This window comes from Chlorocebus sabaeus, chromosome 12 (genome assembly GCF_047675955.1).
Source record: "Chlorocebus sabaeus isolate Y175 chromosome 12, mChlSab1.0.hap1, whole genome shotgun sequence".
NCBI lineage: Eukaryota > Metazoa > Chordata > Mammalia > Primates > Cercopithecidae > Chlorocebus > Chlorocebus sabaeus.
In genome coordinates this window covers 48,678,917-48,702,240 of record NC_132915.1, presented here as the reverse complement: position 1 = coordinate 48,702,240, position 23,324 = coordinate 48,678,917, and the positions used below count along the sequence as shown (strand labels likewise).

At 41.4% G+C, this 23,324-nt stretch overlaps 2 protein-coding genes across 2 annotated transcripts in view; one reads left to right on the top strand and one right to left on the bottom strand.

The window, feature by feature from the left end:
* The window catches only part of ACER2 (alkaline ceramidase 2), a 71,995-nt gene extending 52,757 nt beyond the window's left edge, over positions 1 to 19,238 (bottom strand). The window contains exon 1 of the mRNA XM_037998359.2: positions 19,151 to 19,238. The gene's annotated coding sequence lies outside the window, so the exon portion shown is untranslated. The remainder of the gene's footprint in view (positions 1 to 19,150) is intronic.
* Positions 19,239 to 19,268: 30 nt separating this feature from the next.
* Positions 19,269 to 23,283, top strand: RPS6 (ribosomal protein S6). Its single transcript, XM_007969132.3, has 6 exons — positions 19,269 to 19,377; positions 19,909 to 20,040; positions 20,623 to 20,833; positions 21,027 to 21,173; positions 22,887 to 23,044; positions 23,150 to 23,283. The coding sequence occupies exons 1-6, from the start codon at positions 19,372 to 19,374 to the stop codon at positions 23,243 to 23,245; spliced, it is 750 nt and encodes a 249-aa protein (XP_007967323.2). The 5' UTR covers positions 19,269 to 19,371; the 3' UTR covers positions 23,246 to 23,283.
* Positions 23,284 to 23,324: the final 41 nt, after the last annotated feature.

Genomic DNA, 23,324 nt, shown 5'->3' with positions numbered 1-23,324 from the left:
TTGTATTCTCTTAACAGGATCTTTTAAGAGTAAAAGTTGACTGGGCATGGTAGTTCACACTTGTAATTCCAGCACCTTGGGAGGTTGAGGCAGGAGGATTGTTTGCATCCAGGAATTTGTGACCAGCCTGGGCAATGTAGTGAGACTCCGTACCTACGGGAAAAAAAAAATCAGCTGGGTGTGGTGGTGCGCATCAGTAGTCCCAGCTACTCAGGAGGCTGAAGTGGGAGGATCACTTGAACCTGGGAGGTCAAGGCTGCAGTGAGCCATGATCCTACCATTGTATTCAGCCTGGATGACAGGGTGAAACCCTGTATCAAAAAAAAAAAAAAATTATTAATTTGATGAAGTCCAATTTACCAGTTTCTCCTTTTTTTTATGACTCAAGTTTTGGCCAATGTGGTGAAACCTGGTCTCTACTAAAAATATAAAAATTATCCAGGCGTGGTGGTGGGTGCCTATATTCCCAGCTACCTGGGAGGCCGAGGCAGGAGAATCACTTGAACCCAGGAGGCGGAGGTTGCAGTGAGCTGAGATCGTGCCACTGCACCCCAGCCTGGGTGACAGAGTGAAATTCTATCTCGGAAAAAAAAAAAAAAAAGAAAGTTTTATAGTTTTACATTTTACAGCTAAGTGTGTAATCCATTTTGGTTTAATTTTTGTATTATGTGTGACACTTAGGTCAAGGTTCTTTTTTTTTTTTTTTTTGTCTATGGCTGTCTCATTGCTTCAGCATCATTTGTTGAAAGATTATCTTTCCTCCATTGAACTGTTTTTCCAACTTTGTCAAAAATCAGGTGGGCATATTTGTGAGGATCTACTTCTGGGTTCTCTATCATGTATCATATATCTATGTATCTGTCCCACTTACCAGTAACATATAGTCTTGATTACTGCAGCTATAATAAGTCTTAAAATCAGATTGACTGCTCTCACTTCATTCTTTTTTTTTTTTTTTGAGACAGAGTCTTGCTCTGCTGCCCAGGCTGGAGTGCAGTGGCGCCATCTAGACTCACTGCAAGCTCTGCCTCCCGGGTTCACGACATTCTCCTGCCTCAGCCTCCTGAGTAGCTGGGACTACAGGTGCCCGCCACCACACCCGGCTAATTTTTTGTATTTATAGTAGAGATGAGATTTCACCATGTTAGCCAGGATGGTCTCGATCTCCTGACCTTGTGATCCGCCCACCTTGGCCTACCAAAGTGCTGGGATTACAGGCGTGAGCCACCACACCCGGCCCTTTTTAAACATTGTTTTTAGCTATTTTAGTTCCTTTGCCCTTCCATATACATTTTAGAATAATCTTGTCTACATCCATAAAGAATTTTCCTGAGATTTTGATGGGAATTGCATTAAACATATATGTCAGTTTGAAAAGAAACGGTATCTTTACTGTGTTGAAACTTCCACCCCATGAGTACAGTTTGTCTCTTCATTAATTTAGATCTTTTGATGTCTTTCATTAACATTGTGTACTTTTCATCATTTAAATAATGTACGTTTTATTAGATTTCATTTTCTTGATTGTATTGCATTTTTAATTAGTGATCACATGTTCATAGCTAGTACATACAAATATGATTGATTTTCGTATTTTAGCTTGTATTTTGTAATCTTCTTGAACTCACTTGTTAGTTATAAGAATTTGTAGATTCCTTGGAATTTCCTTAGTAGATAATCATGAGTGGTGACAAAAGACATCTTTACCTTGTTCCTGAGCTTAGGTGGAAAGCATTCAATCTTTTATCGCTAAGTATAATATCAACTATGGGATTTTTTGCAGATACTCCTCTTCAAGTTGAGGATTTTTTTTCTTTTCCTGTTTCCTGAAAGTTTTTATCATGAGTGGATATTGAATTCTGTGCAATGCTTTTTTTACATTTAGTGATATGATTTTTATTCTTTACTATGTTCATATGGCAGATTACATTGATTGAGATTTTAATATTAAAAAAGCCTTGCATCCCTGGAATAAAACCCACGTGGTCACGGCATATAATTCTTTATATATATTGCTGAATTATATATGCTAATGTTTTGTTAAAGATTTCTGTGTCTATATTTATGAAGCATATTAGCTTACAGTTTTCTTTTTTGTACTGTTTTTGTCTGGCTTTGACATCAAGATGATAATACTAGCTTCATAAAATTAGTTTTATGTGTTCACTGAGTGTTCCTTCCTCTTCTATTTGCTGAAAGAGAGTGTATGGAATTGCTCTTAATTCCTCTTCAAATATTTGGTAGAATTATCCAGGAAAATTATCTGGGCCTGAAGATTTCTGACAGCTGTTAACTTATGAATTAAATTTCCTTAATAGTTATAAGGCTATTCAAATTACTTATTTTATATTGGGTGAGGTTGTGGTCATTTGCAGTTTTCAAGGAATTCATCCATTTCCATAGCTATATACCCATCTACACACATCATTTACCTGCGTATAGTTAGTAGTGTTCCTTTACAATCCCTTTGATGTCTGCAGGATCCGTAATGGCATTCTGTTTCATTTTTGATACTGACAATTTGTGTCTTTTTATCAGTCTTGCTAGATGTTTGTGAATTTTATTGATCTTTTCAAAGAATCAGCTCTTTATTTTATTGATTTTTTTCTATATTTTCCATTCCATTCTATTGTGCTTTTAACCTTATCTCCTTCCATCTTCTTGGTTTTGGTTGATTTTACTCTTCTTTTTCTAGGTTCTTGAGGTGGGAGGTTAGCTTATTGATTTGAGGTTTTTTCCTCTTCTCTAATATATACATTTAGTATTGTAAGTTTCCCTTTCAGTGGTGCTTTAGCTGCAACCCACAAATTTTGATTTTATTTTTATTTTCATTCAGTTCAATTGATTTTTAAATGCCTTTTGCAACTTCTTCTTTGATGCACAGATTATGTACAAGTATGTGGTTTAGTTTTCAAGTGTTTGTTGATTTTTGTTTTCTTTTAACTTTTATTTTGGGTTCAAGAATACATCTGCATGTTTGTTACATAGGTAAACTTGTGTCATGGGAGTTTGTTGTACAGATTATTTCATCACCCAGGTATTAAGACTCGTACTCATTAGTTTTCCTGATCCTCTCTCTCCTTCCAACCTCCACTTTCCAATTGACCCCCAGTGTGTGTTGTTCCCCTCTTATGTTTCCACACGTTCTCATCGTTCAGCTCCCACTTATAAGTGAGAACATGCGGTATTTAGTTTTCTGTTTCTGTGTTCGTTGGATAAGGATATTCATATTCCAGCTCCATTCATATTCCTGCAAGACATGATCTCATTGTTTTTTATGACTGCATAGTATTCCATGGAGTATATGTACTACATTTTATTTATCCAGCTACCATTGATGGGGGTTTAGGTTGATTTACTGTCTTTGCTATTGTGAATAGTGCTGCAACGAACATATGTGTGCATGTGTCTTTATGATAGAATGATTTATATTCCTTTGGGTACACACCCAATAATGGGATTGCTGGGTTGAATGGTAGTTCTGTTTTTAAGTCTTTGAGGAATCGCCACACTGTTTTCTACAATGGTTGAACTAATTTACACCCCCCACCAACAGTATATAAGCGTTCCTTTTCCTGTGCAACTTTGCCAGTAACTTTTATCGTTTTTTCACTTTTTAGTAATAGCCATTCTGACTGCTGTAAGATGGTATCTCATTGTGATTTGGATTTCTCTAATGATCAGTGATATTAAGCTCTTTTCTCATATGCTTGTTAGCTGCGTGTATGTCTTCTTTTGAGAAGTGTTAAAGTTCTTTGCCCACTTTTTAATGAGGTTTTTTTTCTTGTAAAATTTAAGTTCTTTATAGATGCTGGATATTAGACCTTTGTCAGATGCATTGCTTGCAAAAATTTTCTCCCATTCTGTAGGTTGTTTACTCTGTTGATAGTTTCTCATACTGTGCAAAAGCTCTTTAGTTTAATTAAATCCCATTTGTCAATATTTGCTTTTGTTGTGATTCCTTTTGGCATCGTTGTCATGAAATTTTTGCCCATTCCTATGTCCAGAATGGTATTCCCTAGGTTGTCTTTCAGGATTTTTATAGTTTTGGGTTTTACATTTAAGTCTTTAATCCATGTTGAGTTGATTTTTATATACGGTGTAAGGAAGGGGCCCAGTTTCTATTATCAGCATATGGCTAGCCAGCTATCTCAGCACCATTTATTGAACATGGTGTCCTTTCCCCACTGATTGTTTTTGTCAGGTTTGTCAAAGATCAGATGGTTGTGGGTGTGCAGCCTTATTTTTGTGTTCTCTATTCTGTTCCACTGGTCTATGTGTCTGTTTTTGTACCAATAGTACCAGGCTCTTTTGGTCACTGTAGCCCTGTAACATAGTGTGAAGTCGGGTAGCGTGATGGCTCATATTGGCATCTACTGATTGTCTTTTTTCACTTAGGTTTTTTTGTTTTGTTTTGCTTGCGAGACGGAGTCTCGCTCTGCCACCAGGCTGGAATGCAGTGGCATGATCTTGGCTCACTGCAACCTCTGACTCCCTGGTTCAAGCAATTCTCCTGCCTCAGCCTCCCAAGTAGCTGGGATTACAGGCACGCGCCACCACGCCCAGCTAATTTTTGTATTTTTAGTAGAGATGGGGTTTCACCATGTTAGCCAGGATGGTCTTGATCTCCTGACCTCGTGATCCGCCCGCCTCATCCTCCCAAAGTGCTGGGATTACAGGTGTAAGCCACTGCGCTCGGCCTTTTTTTCACTTAGTTTGAGACCTTCTTGGATATTGGCATGACAAGTGATTTTTAATTGAAGCCTAAACATTTATTTATTGTTATGCAACTCCAGATCTTATTTAAACCTTCTATTTTAGCTGGCTTTCTCTGACACCACTCTGCTAGAGGCAAAATGGGGCATCACCTCATTACTGCCCAGTGCAGATAGACATCCAAGTTGCCTACTGACATCTGAGAGAAGACTACTCTTTACCAATGGGTGGGAATAAAAGTCCAGGGTTCAGGCTAGGCACGGTGACTCAAGTCTGTAATCCTAGCACTTTCGGAGGCTGAGGCGGGCAGGTCACCTGAGGTCAGGAGATCAAGATCAGCCTGGTCAATATGGTGAAACCTCATCTCTACTAAAAATACAAAAATTAGCCAGGCAAGGTGCCACACATCTGTAATTCCAGCTACTTGGGAGGCTGAGGCAGGAGAATCACTTGAACCCAGGAGGTAGAGGTTGCAGTGAGCCAAGATCACACCACTACACTCCAGCCAACAGAGCAAGGGTCCATCTCAAAAAAAAACAAAACACCAAAAACAAGTCCAGGGCCTCCCTGTTGTCTCTACTGACCTCAAAGGGCAGGAAGAGGCTCATTACTGGCAATCTGGGATAAAATTCCAGTTCCCTACTTTGTTTTCTCTGATGCCACCCTGGTGGGATTGAGATACCTCGTTAGGGTCTCATAAGAATGGAAGTGTAGGTTCCCACTTAGCCTTTGCTTCTTATAGTTGGGGTTGGGGACCATAGTTTTTTCTGTGGTGTTTGGCTGGAGTAGATTGTTATTGTCTAAAAGTTTTCCGTCTGGGTAGGCTGCCCCTTTCCTGGTCCTTTGATTAGAGAAAGCAGGCTTTGTTGGGGATGTTGTAGTCTATGCCTGCTGGCACTTGTGTTGATGGATTCTTCAGTTCCAAGTCCTCTGGGTACCTTTTAGATGATTGTTTTATATGTTAATATAATGCCTAGGTTTTTTAGTTGTAACATTTTAGCAGGAATGTGTGCCCCTCCAAATCTCATGTTGAAATGTGATCCCCAGTGTTGGAGGTGGGGCTTAGCTGGAGGTGTTTAGGTTATGGAGGCAGATCCCTCATGAAAGCTGGGTGTCCTCCTCACAATTATGAGTTCTCACTCTATTATTTGACATGGCAACTATCAGTTGACATGAAAGCTAGTTACTTATTTATTATTTATTTATTATTATTATTATTGATCGAGACAGGGTCTTGCTCTGTTGCCCAGGCTGGAGTGCAGTGGCTGATCTCAGCTCACTGCAACCTCCACCTCCTGGGTTCAAGTGATTCTCCCACCTTACTCTCCTGAGTAGCTGGGACTACAGGTAGATGACACCACATCCTGCTAATTTTTGTATTTCTAGTAGAGATGGCTTTCACCATGTTGGCCGGGCTGATCTCGAATTCCTGACCTCAAGTGATCCACCAGCCTCAGCCTCCCAAAGTGCTGGGATTACAGGGGTGAGCCATGGCTCCCAGCTGAGAGCTGGTTGTTTAAAATAGCACGCATCTCACTTGTTCCTTCTCTCACCATGTGATACATCCACTCCCTCTTTATCTCCTGCAATGAGTAAAAGCTTCCTGAGGCCTCTCTAGAAGCACACACTGGCGCCAGGCTTCTTGTACAGCCTGCAGAACTGTGAGCCAAATAAACCTTTTTTCTTTATAAATTACCCAGCCTCAAGTACTCCTTTATAGCGACACAAAATGGACTAATACAAGGAAGAACAAGAAAAGTATGTCTATTATATATTCTTGGAAGCATAATTCTATAGCAGACTTTTAGAGAAAGCTAATAGTCTCTCCAACACCAAGAAACTACACGAGGTGCAGACAGAAAAGAGGAGCAAGGACTGTCCAGGAGACTCCCATGCCAAGAGGAAAGAGGAAGAGGAACTAGCAGGAAGATTGAGACGGCACAGCTAGTGAGATAGGAGGAAAAGCAAAAGAATGCAAGATACATAGTAAATGACTTTTTAAAGAATAGTTTCAGTGGGACAGAATTCTAACTAAAAGAGATTTAAGAAATAACCAGAACAAAGAGAAAGAAATGAGTTACCAAAGACTATATATTGTGTGATTCCATTTACATGAAATGTCCAGAATGGACCAATCTTTTTTCTTTCTTTTTTTTTTTGACACGTAGTCTCACTTTGTTGCCTAGGCTGGAGTGCAGTGGCGTGATCTTGGCTCACCACAACCTCCACCTCCCGGGTTCAAGCAATTCTCCTGCCTCAGCCTCCCAAGTAACTGGGACTACAGGTGCGCGCCACCATGCCCAGCTAAGTTTTGCATTATTAGTAGAGACAGGGTTTCACTATGTTGGCCAGGCTGATCTTGAACTCCTGACCTCGTGATCCATCCACCTCGGCCTCCCAAAGTGCTGAGATTACAGGCGTGAGCCACTGCACCCGGCCTCAGAATGGGCCAACCTGTAGAGGTAGAATTAGTGGTTACTTAGGGCTGGGATTGGGCAGATGAGTTGGAGTGGGGAGAGGGGTTGTTGAGGAAATAGAGATGGAAAGTGACTACTAATGGGCACAGGGTTTCTTTATGGGGTGATGAAAATACTCTAAAGTTAGATTGCACAACTCTGAGATATTATTTTACAACATTGAATTTTACACTCTAAGTAGGTGAATTGTATAGTATGTGAATTATATTTTAATACAATTATGAAGAAAGGAAGGAAGGGACATATTGGGGAAAATGTGGAATTTTTATGCAGGGCTAATCTGTCTTACATACAGAGTGCTAACAATCCAATAGAAAAAAAATAGGTAAAAAACAGAAACAGAAAAATATATGACAAGATGCTTAATTCACAATAATAAAACTATAAACTAAATTACACTGAAATAACATGTATTTCCTCTGACAAAATTCCAAAGTTTGGCAGCACTTAGCAAGACTTTAGGATATCAGGCACTGTCATACATTGTTAGTAAGGGTATAAATTGGAACAATCCTATGGACAGAAATGTAGCAGTATTTACCAAAATTACAAACGCAGGCTGGGCACGGTGGCTCACGCCTGTAATCCCAACACTTTGCGAGGCTGAGGCAGGCAGGTCACTTGAGGTCAGGAGTTTGAGACCAGCCTGGCCAACATGGTGAAACTCCGTCTCTACTAAAAATACAAAATCAGCAGGGTGTGGTGGCAGGTGCCTGTAATCCCAGCTACTTGGGAGGCGGAGGCTGCAGTGAGCCAAGATCACGCCACTGCAGTCCAGCCTGGGCAACACAGTGAGACTCCATCAAAAAAAAAAAAAAAAAAGATAGAAAATAGTCCAGCATATTTTTAGGCTGATGGAGGATGATACAGACATTTAGATTATTTCTGCCTTTTGCTGTATTACAATGCCTTTTAAATACCTCTGTTATATCTCTTTATCTGTTTGTATGTTTCTTTTTCCATTAGATAAAAAAAATTCCTTGGAAGCAAAGGCCATCACTCCTCATCTCTGTATCTCCTGCTGCTAGCCTGGTGCTGACATAAAGCAGTGTTCAGCATATATTTGTTCAAGGATGTTGTTGAGGGCTCTCCCCAAGACTTGTCCACCATTTGAAAGAATCCCGAACACCTCAGCACCAACTTCAGGATTCCGTCCTGCAGCAAGGTTCACTTGTGTTGGGATTATCAGGAAAAACTCCCAGAAGCAGCATGACTGAAACCAGGCAGATGGCACTGCTCAAAGCGAGAACCACCTGAGCAAAGTCAGAGATGCTGGCATAATGACGATGATGAGCATAGTGGTGATGATGAGGATAGTTAACATTTATTGAGAGTCTACTATGTACCAAGAACTGTTTAACTTTTATCATGTATTAGTTAATTCCTGACAAGAAGTCTATGAATAAGGTATCATCTTCATCTTACAGATGGGGAAACTAAGACAGGAATAAGATGCCCAACATCACATAACTACGAAGAAATACAAATACATGAGACCAAAACAAAATATATAGTGCCTTGATACAGAGACTTGATCTCACACAAAAAGAATAGGTTTACTCTTGCACTTTTTCTGACCTCCCCTCTTCTTCCTATCTACCAAGTCTTTAATAAATATATGCCAGATTTTATTTTCTGCAACTTTGCAAAAATATTCCTTCGTCCCTGACCCCAAGGGGTGAGAAATCTATTGTAATTCTTGCTACTGGATATAGCTGCAGACATAATGCCAAGAAATTTTCCTAGATTCAGTTCTTTGATTTAACTTCCTTTCCCAAACACAGCTTGGCATGTTCAAAATTAGTTTCTTCCTTACCAGTAGGAATTGTCCTTGAAATTTAGTTTTTTTGTGTCTAAAATGACCTTTTTCTTCTTCCTGTTTCCTTGATTTGGGCCAGAAAGGAGACAGCTTACTAAAATGCATGAACTTACTTCCTCCCATACTACTCTTAGTTTCTGTATTTCTACCTCCCTTTGGAAAATATTCCTGTTCCCCGAAACACTTGAAAGAAAAACTCATATAATTACCAGTGAGTTAGCAGTAAATTTACCTATACTGATTGCTCTTAGGATTACTCTATTTTTATTTTTTGAGACAGGGTCTAGCTGTGTGGCCCAGCCTGGAGTGTAGTGGTGTGATCATGACTCATTGCAGTCTCAACCTCCTGGGCTCACGCGATCCTCCCACCTCAGCCTTTCCAGAAGCTGGGACCCAAGCAGCTGAGGCGATAAGCGAGCACCACCATGCCCGGCTAATTCAAAAAAAAATTTTTTCTGCAGAGACAAGGTCTCACTATGTTGCCTAGACTGGTCTTGAACTCCTGGCCTCAAGCACTCCTCCCACCTCAGCCTCCCAAAGTGCTGGGATTACAGGCATGAGCCACGGTAACCGGCGTGGGATCACTAATTTAATGCTATTGAATACAGAGAGGTAATTCTGTTTAGTCAGTATCTTCATGGCTGAAAGACTCCGCCTTCAGGCCCTGTTACGGGCTGAACTGTGTCCCCCTAAAAATGCATACGGTGAAGCCCTAACCCTCAGAACCTCAGAATGTGACTGTATTTGGAGATAGGGTTTTTAAAGAAGTAATTAAGTTAAAATGAGGTCATCAGGGTGGGCGCTAATCCAATGACTGGTGTCCTTATAAGAAGAGATTAGGACAGACACAGAGGAAAGACACAGAGAGCAGATGGCAGCCTATAAACCAAGGGGAGAACCTCAGAAGAAAGCAATCCTGCTGACATCTTGATCTCAGACTTCTGGCCTCCAGAATTGCAAGAAAATTAATTTCTGGCCGGGCGAGGGTGCTCATGTCTGTAATCCCAGCACTTTGGGAGGCCGAGGGGGTGCAGATCACTTGAAGTCAGGAGTTCAAGAGCAGCCTGGCCAACATGGTGAAGGTGAAACCCCGTCTCCACTAAAAAAATATAAAAATTAGATGGGCATGGTGGCACCTGCCTGTAGTCCCAGCTACTTGGGATGCTGAAGCAGGAGAACTGCTTAAACCCAGGAGGCAGAGGATGCAGTGAGCCGAGACTGCGCCAATGCATTCCAGTCTGGGTGACAGAGTGAGACTCTATCTCAAAAATAAATAAATAAATTTCTGTTGGTTAACCCACCCAGTCTGTGGTATGTTGTTATGGCAACCCTTGCACACTAATACAGGCCCTTACTCAGAGCCCACCTTTCTCAACGTGTCAACACTGAGCTTTCAAATCTATATACCTGGCGGGGCACGGTGGCTCACCCCTGTAATCCCAGCACTTTGGGAGGCCAAGGCGGGCAGCTCACCTGAGGTCGGGAGTCCAAGACTAACCAGACCAACGCGACGAAAACCCATCTCTACTAAATATACGAAAATTAGCCAGGCGCGGTGGTGGGTGCCTGTAATCCCAGCTACTCAGGAGGCTGAGACATAAGAATAGCTTGAACCCGGGAGGTGGAGGTTGCAGTGAGCCGAGATCATACCATTGCACTCCAGCCTGGGCAACAGAGTGAGACTCCATCTCAAAAAACAAAACAAAACAAATCAAATCTATATAACCAAGAGTCTACTGAACATCTCCACTTATCACATCAACACTTCACATTCAGTGTGTCCAAAGCAACACTCTCATCGCTCTCTGCATGCCTCTCTTCCTTATGTCACTGACAGCACCCCCATGACAAGCCAGAAATCCAGCTGTCATTCTGAATTTTGCATTCTCCCTCCATGCCTACTTCCTATTAGTTAAAAAGTTCTATCCAGACCACCTCTTAAATCTTTACTTCTTAGTTTGTTTTTTACTTTCAAAAATTTCAGATCCAAAGAAAAGTTAAAAGAATAATACAACGAACAGCTTATAACCTTCATAAAATTCACAATTCATTAACGTTTTTTCTATTTGCTTTTTTTTTTTTTTTTTTAGAGGGAGTTTTGCTCTTGTTGCCCAGGTTGCAGTGCAATGGCGTGATCTCAGCTCACTCCAACCTCTGCCTCCTGGGTTCAAGCGATTCTCCTGCCTCAGTCTCCCCATTATCTGGGATTACAGGCATGCGCCACCACGCCAGGCTAACTTTGTATTTTTAGTAGAGACAGGGTTTCTCCATGTTGGTCAGGCTGGTCTCCAACTCGACCTCAGGTGATCCGCCTCCCTCGGCCTCCCAAAGTGCTGGGATTATAGGTGTGAGCCACCACGCCCAGCCCACTATTTGCTTTCACATTCTCTTTCCGCATATACTTTTTCTGTGGAAACATCTGCAAATAAATCACAGACCAGCTGCAGTGGCTCACATCTGTAATCTCAGCATTTGGGGAGGCTGAGGCAGGAGGATCACCTTAGGTCGGGAGTTCAAGACCAGCCTGACCAACATGGAAAAACCGCATCTCTACTAAAAATACAAAATTAGCCGGACGTGGTGGTGTGCACCTGTAATCCCAGCTACTGGGGAGGCTGAGGCAGGAGAATCGCTTGAACCCAGGAGGCAAAGGTTGCAGTGAGCCAAGATCATGCCATTGCACTCCAGTCTGGGAAACAAGAGCAAAACTCTGTCTCAAAAAAAAAAAAAGTTAAAAAAAGAAAGAAGATAAATCATGGCTGGGCTCGGCGGCTTACGCCTGTAATCCCAGCACTTTGGGAGGCCAAGGCAGGCAGATCACCTTAGGTCAGGAGTTCAAGACCAGCCTGGCCAACATGTTGAAACCCCATCTCTACTAAAAATACAAAAAACTTAGCCGGAAGTGGTGGTGTACACCTGTAATCCTAGCTACTTGGGAGGCTGAGGTGGGAGAATTGCTTCAACCTGGGAGGCGGAGGTTGCAATGAGCCAAGGTTGTGCCACTGCACTCCAGCCTGCATGACAGAGCAAGACTCCATTCCGAAGAAAAGAAATCACAAACATCACGATATTTCTCCTACAAATACTTCAGCATGCATCTCCTAAGAATAAGCCTTCTCTGCTATATGTCTTCAATATCGATGTCGCAATGGAAGTTCTAGCCAGAACCACTAGACAAGACAAATAAATAAAGATAAAGGGCATACTAATTGAAAAGGAACAAGTAAAATTATCTTTATTTTCAGATGACATGATCCTATATGTAGGAAATTCCAAAGAACCCATAAGAAAACTATTAGAGCTAATAAATTTAGCAAAGTTTTAGAGTTACAATCAACATGCTAAAATCAGTTATTTCTATATACCAGCGACAAACAATCTGAAAAGGAAATTAAGAAAACACTTTCACTTACAATGGAATGCAAAATAATAAAATACCTAGGAATAATATTAACGAGGTGAAAAACTTGCACACTGAAAACCGAAACATTGCTGAAAGAAAGCAAAGACCTAAATACAGTCATGCATCACCTAATGCAGGAATACATATTCTGAGAAACGCATTGTTACATGATTTCATCATTGTGTTGGTATCACAGAGTGTACTCACACAAACCTAAATAGCATATAACCTACTACACACCTAGGGTCTGTGGCATAGCCTCTTGCTCCTAGGCTACAAACCTGTACAGTAGGTTACTATGCTGAATACTGCAGGCAATCGTAACACAATGGTATTTTTGTATCTAAACACAGAAAAACTACAGTTTTAAAAAATAGTATAAAAGATTTAAAATAGTACAACTGTAGAAGGCATTTACCATTTGTGGCACCAGAAGTTGCTACAAGTGAGTGGTGAGCCAGTGAGTGAGTGGTGAATGAATGTGACGGCCTAGAACATTATACTACTGTACACTTTATAAACAGTGTATCCTGCCGGGCGCGGTGGCTCAAGCCTGTAATCCCAGCACTTTGGGAGGCCGAGACGGGTGGATCACGAGGTCAGGAGATCGAGACCATCCTGGCTAACACGGTGAAACCCCGTCTCTACTAAAAAATACAAAAAGCTAGCCGGGCAAGGTGGCGGGTGCCTGTAGTCCCAGCTACTCGGGAGGCTGAGGCAGGAGAATAGCATAAACCTGGGAGGTGGAGCTTGCAGTGAGCTGAGATCTGGCCACTGCACTCCAGCCTGGGCGACAGAGCAAGACTCCGTCTCAAAAAAAATAAATAAATAAAAAAAAAATAAAATAAAAATAAACAGTGTATCCCTAAACTCCACTAAATTTATAAAAAATATTTTATTTCAGTAACAAATTAACCTTAGCTTATTCTAACTTTTTAACTTTGTTAATCTTTAATTTTAAAAAACTTTTTGACTCTTTTGTAATAACAATTAGCTTAAGACATACACATTTCTACAGCTATACAAAAATATTTTTTTTTGGTATCTTAATCCTATAGACTTCATTATTTTAAAAAAATTTTTTAAACATTTTTGTCAAAAACTAAGACACACACATTAATCTAGGCCTAGATGGGGTCATGATCATCAAGGTGTCACTAGGTGATGGGAATTTTCCAGTTCCCTATGTTATGGGACCAATGCTGTATGTGTGGTCTGTAATTGACTAAAACTTTGTTATGCAGCGCATAACTAAATGAGAAGACATCCTGTGTTGATGAGTTGGAAGAATTAATATTATAAAGATGGCAGTACTCCATAAATTGAGCTACAGATTAAATGCAATCCCCATTAAAATTCCACAGGCATGTTTTGCATAAATTAACAAGCTGATCCTAAAATTCATGTGGAATTGAAAGGGATCCTTAAGAACTAAATCCATCTTGGAAAAAAACAAAGTTGGAGTACTCTTACTTTCTTATTGTGATGCTTGCTACAAAGCTACAGCACTGGCACATGGACCAAGGAAACAGAAGTGAGAGTCCAGAAATAAACCTATAAATCTATGGCAATTAATTTTCAACAAGAGTGTCAAGACCATTTGATGAGGGAAGAACAATCTCTTCAACAAATAGTGCTGGAACAACTGGATATCTATCTGCAAAATAATTAAGCTGGAGTCCCAACCTCATACCATTATTTAAAAATAAACTCTAAATGGATCAATAACTTTTTTTTTTTTTTCTTTTTTTTTTTTTTTTGAGACGGAGTCTCGCTCTGTCGCCCAGGCTGGAGTGCAGTGGCGCAATCTCGGCTCACTGCAAGCTCCACCTCCCGGGTTCACGCCATTCTCCTGCCTCAGCCTTCCGAGTAGCTGGGACTACAGGCGCCCGCCACTGCGCCCGGCTAATTTTTTTCTATTTTTTAGTAGAGACGGGGTTTCACCATGGTCTCGATCTCCTGACCTTGTGATCCGCCCGCCTCAGCCTCCCAAAGTGCTGGGATTACAGGCGTGAGCCACCGCGCCCGGCCTGGATCAATAACTTAAATATAAGAACTAAGACCATAAAATAGGGTAAGTCTTTAAGATTAGATTTTAAAACATAGGGGTAAACTTTATGACACTGGATTTGGCAATGTATTTTTATTTTTATTTATTTATTTATTTTTTTGAGACAGAGTTTCGCTCTGTCACTCAGGCTAGAGTGCAGTGGCACGATCTCAACTCACTGCAAGCTGTGCCTCCCGGGTTCACGCCATTCTCCTGCTTCAGCCTCCCGAGTAGCTGGGACTACAGGCACCCGCCACCACATCCAGCTAATTTTTTGTATTTTTAGTAGAGGCGGGGTTTCACCGTGTTAGCCAGGATGGTCTCGATCTCCTGACCTCATGATCCACCCGCCTCAGCCTCCCAAAGTGCTGGGATTACAGACGTGAGCCACTGCACCCGGCGGCAATGTATTTTTAAATGAAACCAAAAGCATGATCTACAACAATTTTTAGATTATATAAATTGGGTTTCAAAATTAAAAACTTTAACATTATTAAGAAACTGAGGCCGGGCGCGGTGGCTCAAGCCTGCAATTCCAGCACTTTGGGAGGCCGAGACGGGTGGATCACGAGGTCAGGAGATCGAGACCATCCTGGCTAACACATTGAAACCCCGTCTCTACTAAAAAATGCAAAAAAACTAGCCGAGCGAGGTGGCGGGCGCCTGTAGTCCTAGCTACTTGGGAGGCTGAGGCAGGAGAATGGCGTAAACCCGCGAGGCGGAGCTTGCAGTGAGCTGAGATCCGGCCACTGCACTCCAGCCTGGGTGACAGAGCGAGACTCCGTCTCAAAAAAAAAAAAAAAAAAAAGAAACTGAAAAGGCTACAGAATAGGAGAAAATATTTGCACATCACCTATCCAGTAAGAGTTTAGTGTCCTGAATATATATTTAAAAAAACTCCTACAACTCATTAACAATGAGACAAACAACCTGATTTTAAAATGGAAAAATGCTTTGGGAGTTTGAGGCAGGAGGATCACTTGAGGCCAGGAGTTCAACACCAGCCTGGGCAACATATGGAGACCTTATCTCTATTAGCCAGAGTCATGATGGGTGTGCTGAAGACCACTGGCCTTGTGGGATTGGTTGTATGCGAGAGTCCACAAGAGAGGCTAAGAAAATTGTACACGAAGATTTTTTATGTTCTTCAGCAAATCCCTAAAAATGCAGCATACAGAAAGTATACAGAACAGATTACAAATGAGAAGTTGGCTATGGTTAAAGCGGAACGAGATGTTAAAAAATCAGAAGAAGAGCCAGGCGCAGTGGCTCACTCCTGTAATCCGAGCACATTGGGAGGCTGAAGCAGGCAGACCAGCCTGACCAACATGCCAAAACGCTGTCTCTACTAAAAATGGAAAACTTAGCCGGGCATGGTGGTGCAGGCCTGTAGTCCCAGCTACTCGGGAGGCTGAGGCAGGAGAATCACTTAAACCCGGGAGGTGGAGGTTGCAGTGAGCCGAGATCATGCTACTGCACTTCAGCCTGGGCAACAGAGGGAGACTCTGTCTCAAAAATAAATAATTAAATAAATAAAAATTTAAAAAAATCAGAAGACCAACTTCAAGGTGGTCAAATAGAAGAGGTGATTCTGCAGGCTGAAAATGAACTAAGTCTGGCCAGAAAAATGATGCAATGGAAACGATGGGAGAGACTCCTGCCAATCAGTGGAAATGGCCAATATAATTACTAAATGACTTTGGAAGGTTGATGGGAAACTGATGTAATTAAATATTCTGTTATATTAAAAGTGTGAGCCAGGCACAGTGGCTCACACTTGTAATCCCAGCACTTCAGGAGGACGAGACGGGTGGATTACCTGAGGTCGGGAGTTCGAAACCAGCCTGACCAACATGGAAAAACCCCGTCTTTACTAAAAATACAAAAATTAGCTGGGCGTGTTGGTGCATGCCTGTAATTCCAGCTACTCGGAGGCTGAGGCAGAATAATTGCTTGAACCTGGGGGCAGAGGTTGCGGTGAGCTGAGATAGCGCCATTGCACTCCAGCCTGGGCAACAAGAGCGAAACTCAGTCTCAGAAAAAAAAGAAAAAAAGTGTGTGGACCTGATGTAGTGGCTGATACCTGTAATCCCAGCATCTTGGGAGGCCAAGGCAGGAGGATCATTTGAGGTCAGGAGTTTGAGACTATCCTGACCAACATGGTGAAACCCCATCTCTACTAAAAATATAAAATTTAGCCGGGCATGGTGGCACACACCTGTAATCCCAGCAGCTACTCAGGAGGCTGAAGTGGGAGAATCGCTTGAACCTGGGAAGCAGCGGTTGCAGTGAGCCGACACTGTGCCACTGCACTCCAGCCTGGGCAACACAGCAAGACTCCGTCTCAAAAAAAAAAAAAAAGGCAAAGAACCCTTGTGTACTGTTGGTGGGATTGTAAATTGGTACAGTCACACGTAAAAGAGTATAGAGGTTCCTCAAAAAATTAAAAATAGAACTATTACATGATCCAGCAGTCCCACTTCTGGATATCCCAAATAATTGAAAACAGGGTCTGTCTCTAAGATATATTTGCACACCTATGTTCATATCAGCATGATTTACAGTAGCCAAGAGGTGGAAACAACCAAAATGTCCAATGACAGATGAACGGTTAAACAAAATGTAGTATCTACATGCAACAGAGTATTATTCAGCCTTAAAAGCAAAGGAAATCCTGTCACATGCTATAACACGGATGAACCTTGAGACCATTATGTTAAATGACATAAGCCAGTCACAAAAAGACAACTACCATTTGATTCCATTTATATGAGATACTTAGTCAAAATCATAGAGACAGAAAGTAGAATGGTTACCAAAAGCTGTGGGTAGGGGGAAAGGAGTTACTTAATGAGTATGAAGTTCCCATTTTGCAAGATGAAAAAGTTCTGGAGATCTATTTTACAACAATGTTAATATATTTAACATTACTGAAGTGCACACTTCAAAATGGTTAAGATGATACATTTTGTGTTATGTATTTTTGAACCACAATTTAAAATGTATTGAATTTTTTTTTTTTAATGAGACAGGGTGTCATTATGTTTGCCCGGGCTGATCTCAAACTCCTGGCCTCAGGAGATCCTCCCATCTCAGCGTCCTAAAGCATTTGGATTACCAGTGTGAGCCACTGAGTTTGGCCACCCTAAAATATTTTTAAAGGGAAAAACAAACAAAAAAACCTAGCCCATAGTTCTAGACTTTGTCTTTGCCTCACATTAATTTACTCCCACTACTTCAATAAAAATAATTAGGGCGAAAAAAACAGGGAGAGTTAAGAGCTTATATAGACATTTCTCTAAAGAAGATATACAAATGGCCAACAAACACATTAAAACATGCCCAACATCATTAGTCATTAGGGAAATGCAAATCGAAACCTACTCCAGAGGCTGAGGCAGGAGGATGCTGGAGGCCAAGAGTTCCAGACCAACAGGATCTCGCTTTGACCCTGTCTCTACAATACATTTTTTAAAAACTAAAAAAGTGTTGGCCATGATTTTGATAAACTGCGGTCCTCATACATTGCTGGTGGGAACGTAAAACGGTTCAGCTGCTGTGAAATAGTTTCTGTTTCTCCCTGAGTTGAGAATAAAATTACTGTATGACCCAGCAATTTCACTCTTAGGTATATACCAAAAATAACTGAAAACAAGTACTCAAACATAGAAGAACTATTTACAATAGTTAAAAGGTAGAAACAACCCAAATGTCTATTAATGGATGAATGGATAAACAAATTGCAGTCTATACCTACATTAGCATATTGAGCCATAAAAGGGATGACATACTGATACATGCAACGACTCAAAAGATTAGTAAGACAGACACAAACGGTCAATATTGTATTATTCCATTTTTGTGAAATAGGTACATCCACTGAGACAGGACACAGATTAGTGGTTGCCAGGGCCTGGTGGAAATGGGGAAGGGGGAGCAACTGCTTAACGGGGCACAGCGTTTTCTTTTAGGATGATGAAAATGTTTTGGAACTGTATCGATAGAGATAGTGGTTGTACAGCATTGTGAATGTACTAAATGCCACTGAATTGTTCACTTTAAAAATGACTGGTTATGTCAATTTCACCTCAATAAAAAAATTATATACAGTACTCAGATTTTAAAAAGCATCATTTCACCAAGATTCCACGAATTAATGTGAGATGATCAAAGCGGATTCAGTAGAATCGTTCAACTTCGAACGTGAAACAGTCCTAAACTCAAACCTTTGTGACACTAAAGTGGGAAGATGGTATGTGATAATTTTAGAAAGTAAACATTATTCTTGTTTACTTGGTTTGGAACTCGAACTTTTTTTATTTTGAGGCGGAGTCTCCCTCTGTCGCCTAGGCTGCAGTGCAGTGGTGAGATATGGGCTCATTGCAACCTCCGCCTCTCGGGCTCAAGCGATTGTCGTGCCTCAGCCTCCCTAGTAGCTGGAACTACAGTCGCCCCCACCCCCCACCACCACGCGCGGCTAATTTATATATTTTTATTAGAGACGGAGTTTCGCCATGTTGGCCAGGCTGGTCTCGAACTTCTGACCTAAAATAATCCGCCCACCTCAGCCTCCCAAAGTGTTGGGATTACAGGCGTGAGCCACCCAGCTCCAAAACCCAGGGAGCGTGGAAAAGACAAGACAGGGAAGGGGCTAACCCTCAGAATTACACGCGGGCTCGCCTTACCAGACCACCACTGCGGGCACAACCTCACACCTACTAGCAACCAACTTCACCTCCCAGACTCTGATTCAACTCGACCCCGGAAGTGCCGCCCACCCGTGCTTACTTCCGCTATCCCGTACTTCTGCTCATCTCGCGAGAACTGAAAGCGCCTATGAGACTTGCGCTAAGCGGAAGTTGGTCCTCTTTTCCGTGGCGCCTCGGAGGCGTTCAGCTGCTTCAAGATGAAGGTAGGTGGTGGCGGCGAGTGTTAGACTGGTTGGGGAACGTGAATCGAGTCCCCGAACGCAGCACTGCAAGATCCTGGCTTTAGGTGGAGAAGGGTCTCAAGTAGGAGAAGGCTCGCTTTTCTGGGGCATGGAGCTTTTTGGCCGAGCGGATGGCAGGCGATTGCGGCTGGAGCCGCGGCGGGCCGGGAGCGCCATGGTGGCGTCCCGGCGTGTTGCCCAGTTTGCGGCAGGCCTGTGGTGCGGCTCTTGACCCCGGCTTTCTTGCTTCGGGAGGGTGAACGGCTGCGGAGAGCCGTCGCCCCCAGAGTCATTCTGCGGGGCTTGAGGGAAATACGTCCTCCTGAGTGCGGCGCTTCTTGACTGCTACTCTGCTTTCACGTGCTTTTAGTGAGTTCGGTCGGCATCTCATATTTCCTGCTTGTGTGGAGGCAACATGAAAGGCTTTTTGCAGTGGAATTAACTTTGTGGATGGCTCTACAATTAACTGTGTAGGTAGTTTCGTAAACTATTTCCCTCCCTTTTAATCCTTAGCTGAACATCTCCTTCCCAGCCACTGGCTGCCAGAAACTCATTGAAGTGGACGATGAACGCAAACTTCGTACTTTTTATGAGAAGCGTATGGCCACAGAAGTTGCTGCTGACGCTCTGGGTGAAGAATGGAAGGTAAAAGTTAACAATCAAATTGTTGCAGCTATTGAAGTCAGAGACGGTAAACGCCATTGGTAATTAGTATTTGGAATGGGGTTCAGTCTGCGGGTTCTGGCTTCTGACCTTTGGTAAGTTGCTTCCGAATGCCACTTTATGAAGTTGAGCTGTTACCTTGGAGGGGAGACATAGAGTAAGCCGTAAAATACACGTAAAGTTTACATCAACGTAAATCTTGCCATGCATCATGCATTCGGCAGATGTCACATAGCTGTCCTCATAATCCCCAAAGTGCGAAGACGCATTGTATCTGATTTGTTTGTTGCTCTTTGATATTTTATCTTCCTAGTGCTGTTGTTTCTAATAAAACATGGTTAAAAATGCGACTTGAATGAAAGACATCTGATAATTGAACTTGATAAGTTGGGAATGTAGACAAAACTTACTGATCAGAGAAAACGTGCCTAAGTTTTAAGTTTAAATTGGTTTTCATAATGAAAACTTTTCTCATATAGGTGTGGTTCACAGAGGTCACAATCCTGTATTGTATAATTTTGGAATAGAAATAGTAAATGTGTCATTTATTGTATGCTCTTGCAGGGTTATGTGGTCCGAATCAGTGGTGGGAACGACAAACAAGGTTTCCCCATGAAGCAGGGTGTCTTGACCCATGGCCGTGTCCGCCTGCTACTGAGTAAGGGGCATTCCTGTTACAGACCAAGGAGAACGGGAGAAAGAAAGAGAAAATCAGTTCGTGGTTGCATTGTGGATGCCAATCTGAGCGTTCTCAACTTGGTTATTGTAAAAAAAGGTGAGGGTTACTTGTGTTCAATTTTCATTGAAATTGATTTAAAGCCAGTTGTCCAAATGCTTATTCATTTGCAGTATCCAAACTTACAGACCAATGGATTTGTTTCTTTACCATCAATTCAACATTAAATATTCTGATTTAGGATTCTTAAGGAAGTTGTTGAATTAAAATCTTTTCAATTGTGTCTTCTAAGGAGAGAAGGATATTCCTGGACTGACTGATACTACAGTGCCTCGCCGCCTGGGCCCCAAAAGAGCTAGCAGAATCCGCAAACTTTTCAATCTCTCTAAAGAAGATGACGTCCGCCAGTATGTTGTAAGAAAGCCCTTAAACAAAGAAGGTAGGAGGGATTATGCAATTAGGGCTTGCTTAATTTTGGTGATTTGTCAATATCATTTTGTGTGCATATCAGAAGATAAAAATGTACCTTTGGAGCCTTAGCATTCTTCACCTGGAGTCTGAATTTTTCCAAAAAATATTTGGGGGTGGCCAGCATACCCAGTTAGTATTAATCCTTGCTTATTATATCCAGTGCCTTGTAGAGTGCAGTAATTTCCTTGAAAATCTGCCTGTGAATCTTTGATGTATACATTTATCCAAAACTAACCTGACTTTAAGGTCATTGCTATCTGGTTTAGGAGTCACATGCTTGAGAATTCTGGAACTATTATCTCACCACCACACACTTTGTAATTTTACATCAGATGTTCTAAATTATTACTGTTAATATTTTTTAAGAGATGAGGTCACACTGTTGCCCAGGCTGGTCTAGAACCCTTGAGCTCAAGTGATCCTCCCACCTTGGCCTCCCAAAGTGCTGGGATTACAGGCCACCACACCCAACCCTAAATTATTTTTTGGCTTACTAAAGAAGTTGCTTTAAACTTTTGTTTCAACTGTAGGATATGGATAACAATTGTTAAGAGTTGTAAGAATTAGAAGTTAGAGACCTTAGAATACTAGGAAGCGGGAGTTAGGGATTTTGGAGCTTTACCTTTTAAGAACTTGTGTCAATATATTAGACAACATACCAGTGAGGACCTCAAATGACAATATTTCTGTAGTGAAATTTGGGAATGTTTATGTTAAATAGAATAAACAGCATGTCAGTCAAGGTTGGGTTTTCCTGACAAAATCTGAATTTCTCTGGATTTTGTTTTTTCAGGACTGGTGTGACTTAACACCTGTACATGGCATATATAGTACATGTCTGTTAAGTCAGTAATTACAATTATTTGAGCACCAGGTACTGTTCAAGGTGCTGAGAATACAGTATAGACAAATTCCTACCCTGATGAAGCCGACATTGCAAAAAAAAAAAAAGCAAAGCAATTGACAAATAGGTGGCAGTTGCCGATAATCACAGCCCTGGAAATAATCAGAATAATAAAAGCGTGGTGTGGTTGATCGGTATTTTTAGATGGTTCCTGTGTTTATAGTAGGAGTCTGAAATATTAGCAGAACCTGAACATCTGAGCATTTAGCCTAAGGCAATTAAACTCCCACAAGTGTTCATGAAACGGCCTGTGCTCCAATGCAAATCTACAGTCTGAGCAGTTTTGGAGTACAGATTAATGAAGATACTTTTAACAACATGTCACATAATCTGACGTTAATTGTTACGTTACCCCTGAATTGGCAGGAATTGTCAAGGGAAATAAAGATGCAAGCTTACATCAAACTTACACTTAAAAGTATGGCAGGATGATTATGTAAATAATATGTTAAGTGGTTTTCACAGACAAATTGACTACGCAGAGTTATATTTTAACATAATGCCACTGTATTTTAATAAAACTGGAAGGTAGTAAAGGTTAGCTTGGTTATTTTTCAGCACTTGGTTTCTGTTATATTTTTATAATATTTAACCCATCTTCTAGATATCTGTGGAGGGGCAAAAAGTATTTTAAAATACTTCTGATTTGATTTTAAAGGCCTCAATACAGGTTTTCATAGATGCTGTTGATGAAGCTTACGTTCATTTCTGATGTTTTTAAAGTAGATGTGGATTCTAACAAAACAGTTGAAATGATTGAGTCCTTTGAATTTTTAGGTAAGAAACCTAGGACCAAAGCACCCAAGATTCAGCGTCTTGTTACTCCACGTGTCCTGCAGCACAAACGGCGGCGTATTGCTCTGAAGAAGCAGCGTACTAAGAAAAACAAGGAAGAGGCTGCAGAATATGCTAAACTTTTGGCCAAAAGAATGAAGGTTAGTGTAAGATGATTTGAGGGGGTGGGAGGAGTTCGGCCTGGCTTTGGATTTGCATCTTTACCCCAGAAAGGCCTTAACTATATGCTGTTTTGTTTTGTTTAGGAGGCTAAGGAGAAGCGCCAGGAACAAATTGCAAAGAGACGCAGACTTTCCTCTCTGCGAGCTTCTACTTCTAAGTCTGAATCCAGTCAGAAATAAGATTTTTTGAGTAACAAATAAATAAGATCAGACTCGGATCTCTGTTGACTTTTCATTGCTTGACAGAAAACTACATAAA

What these genes read in the sequence shown, in the direction of transcription:
- RPS6 (XM_007969132.3), top strand. An exon ending in AAAGCCCTTAAACAAAGAAG is followed by an intron (nt 21,174 to 22,886) that starts GTAGGAGGGATT and finishes TTGAATTTTTAG; the next exon opens with GTAAGAAACCTAGGACCAAA. An exon ending in TTTTGGCCAAAAGAATGAAG is followed by an intron (nt 23,045 to 23,149) that starts GTTAGTGTAAGA and finishes TGTTTTGTTTAG; the next exon opens with GAGGCTAAGGAGAAGCGCCA.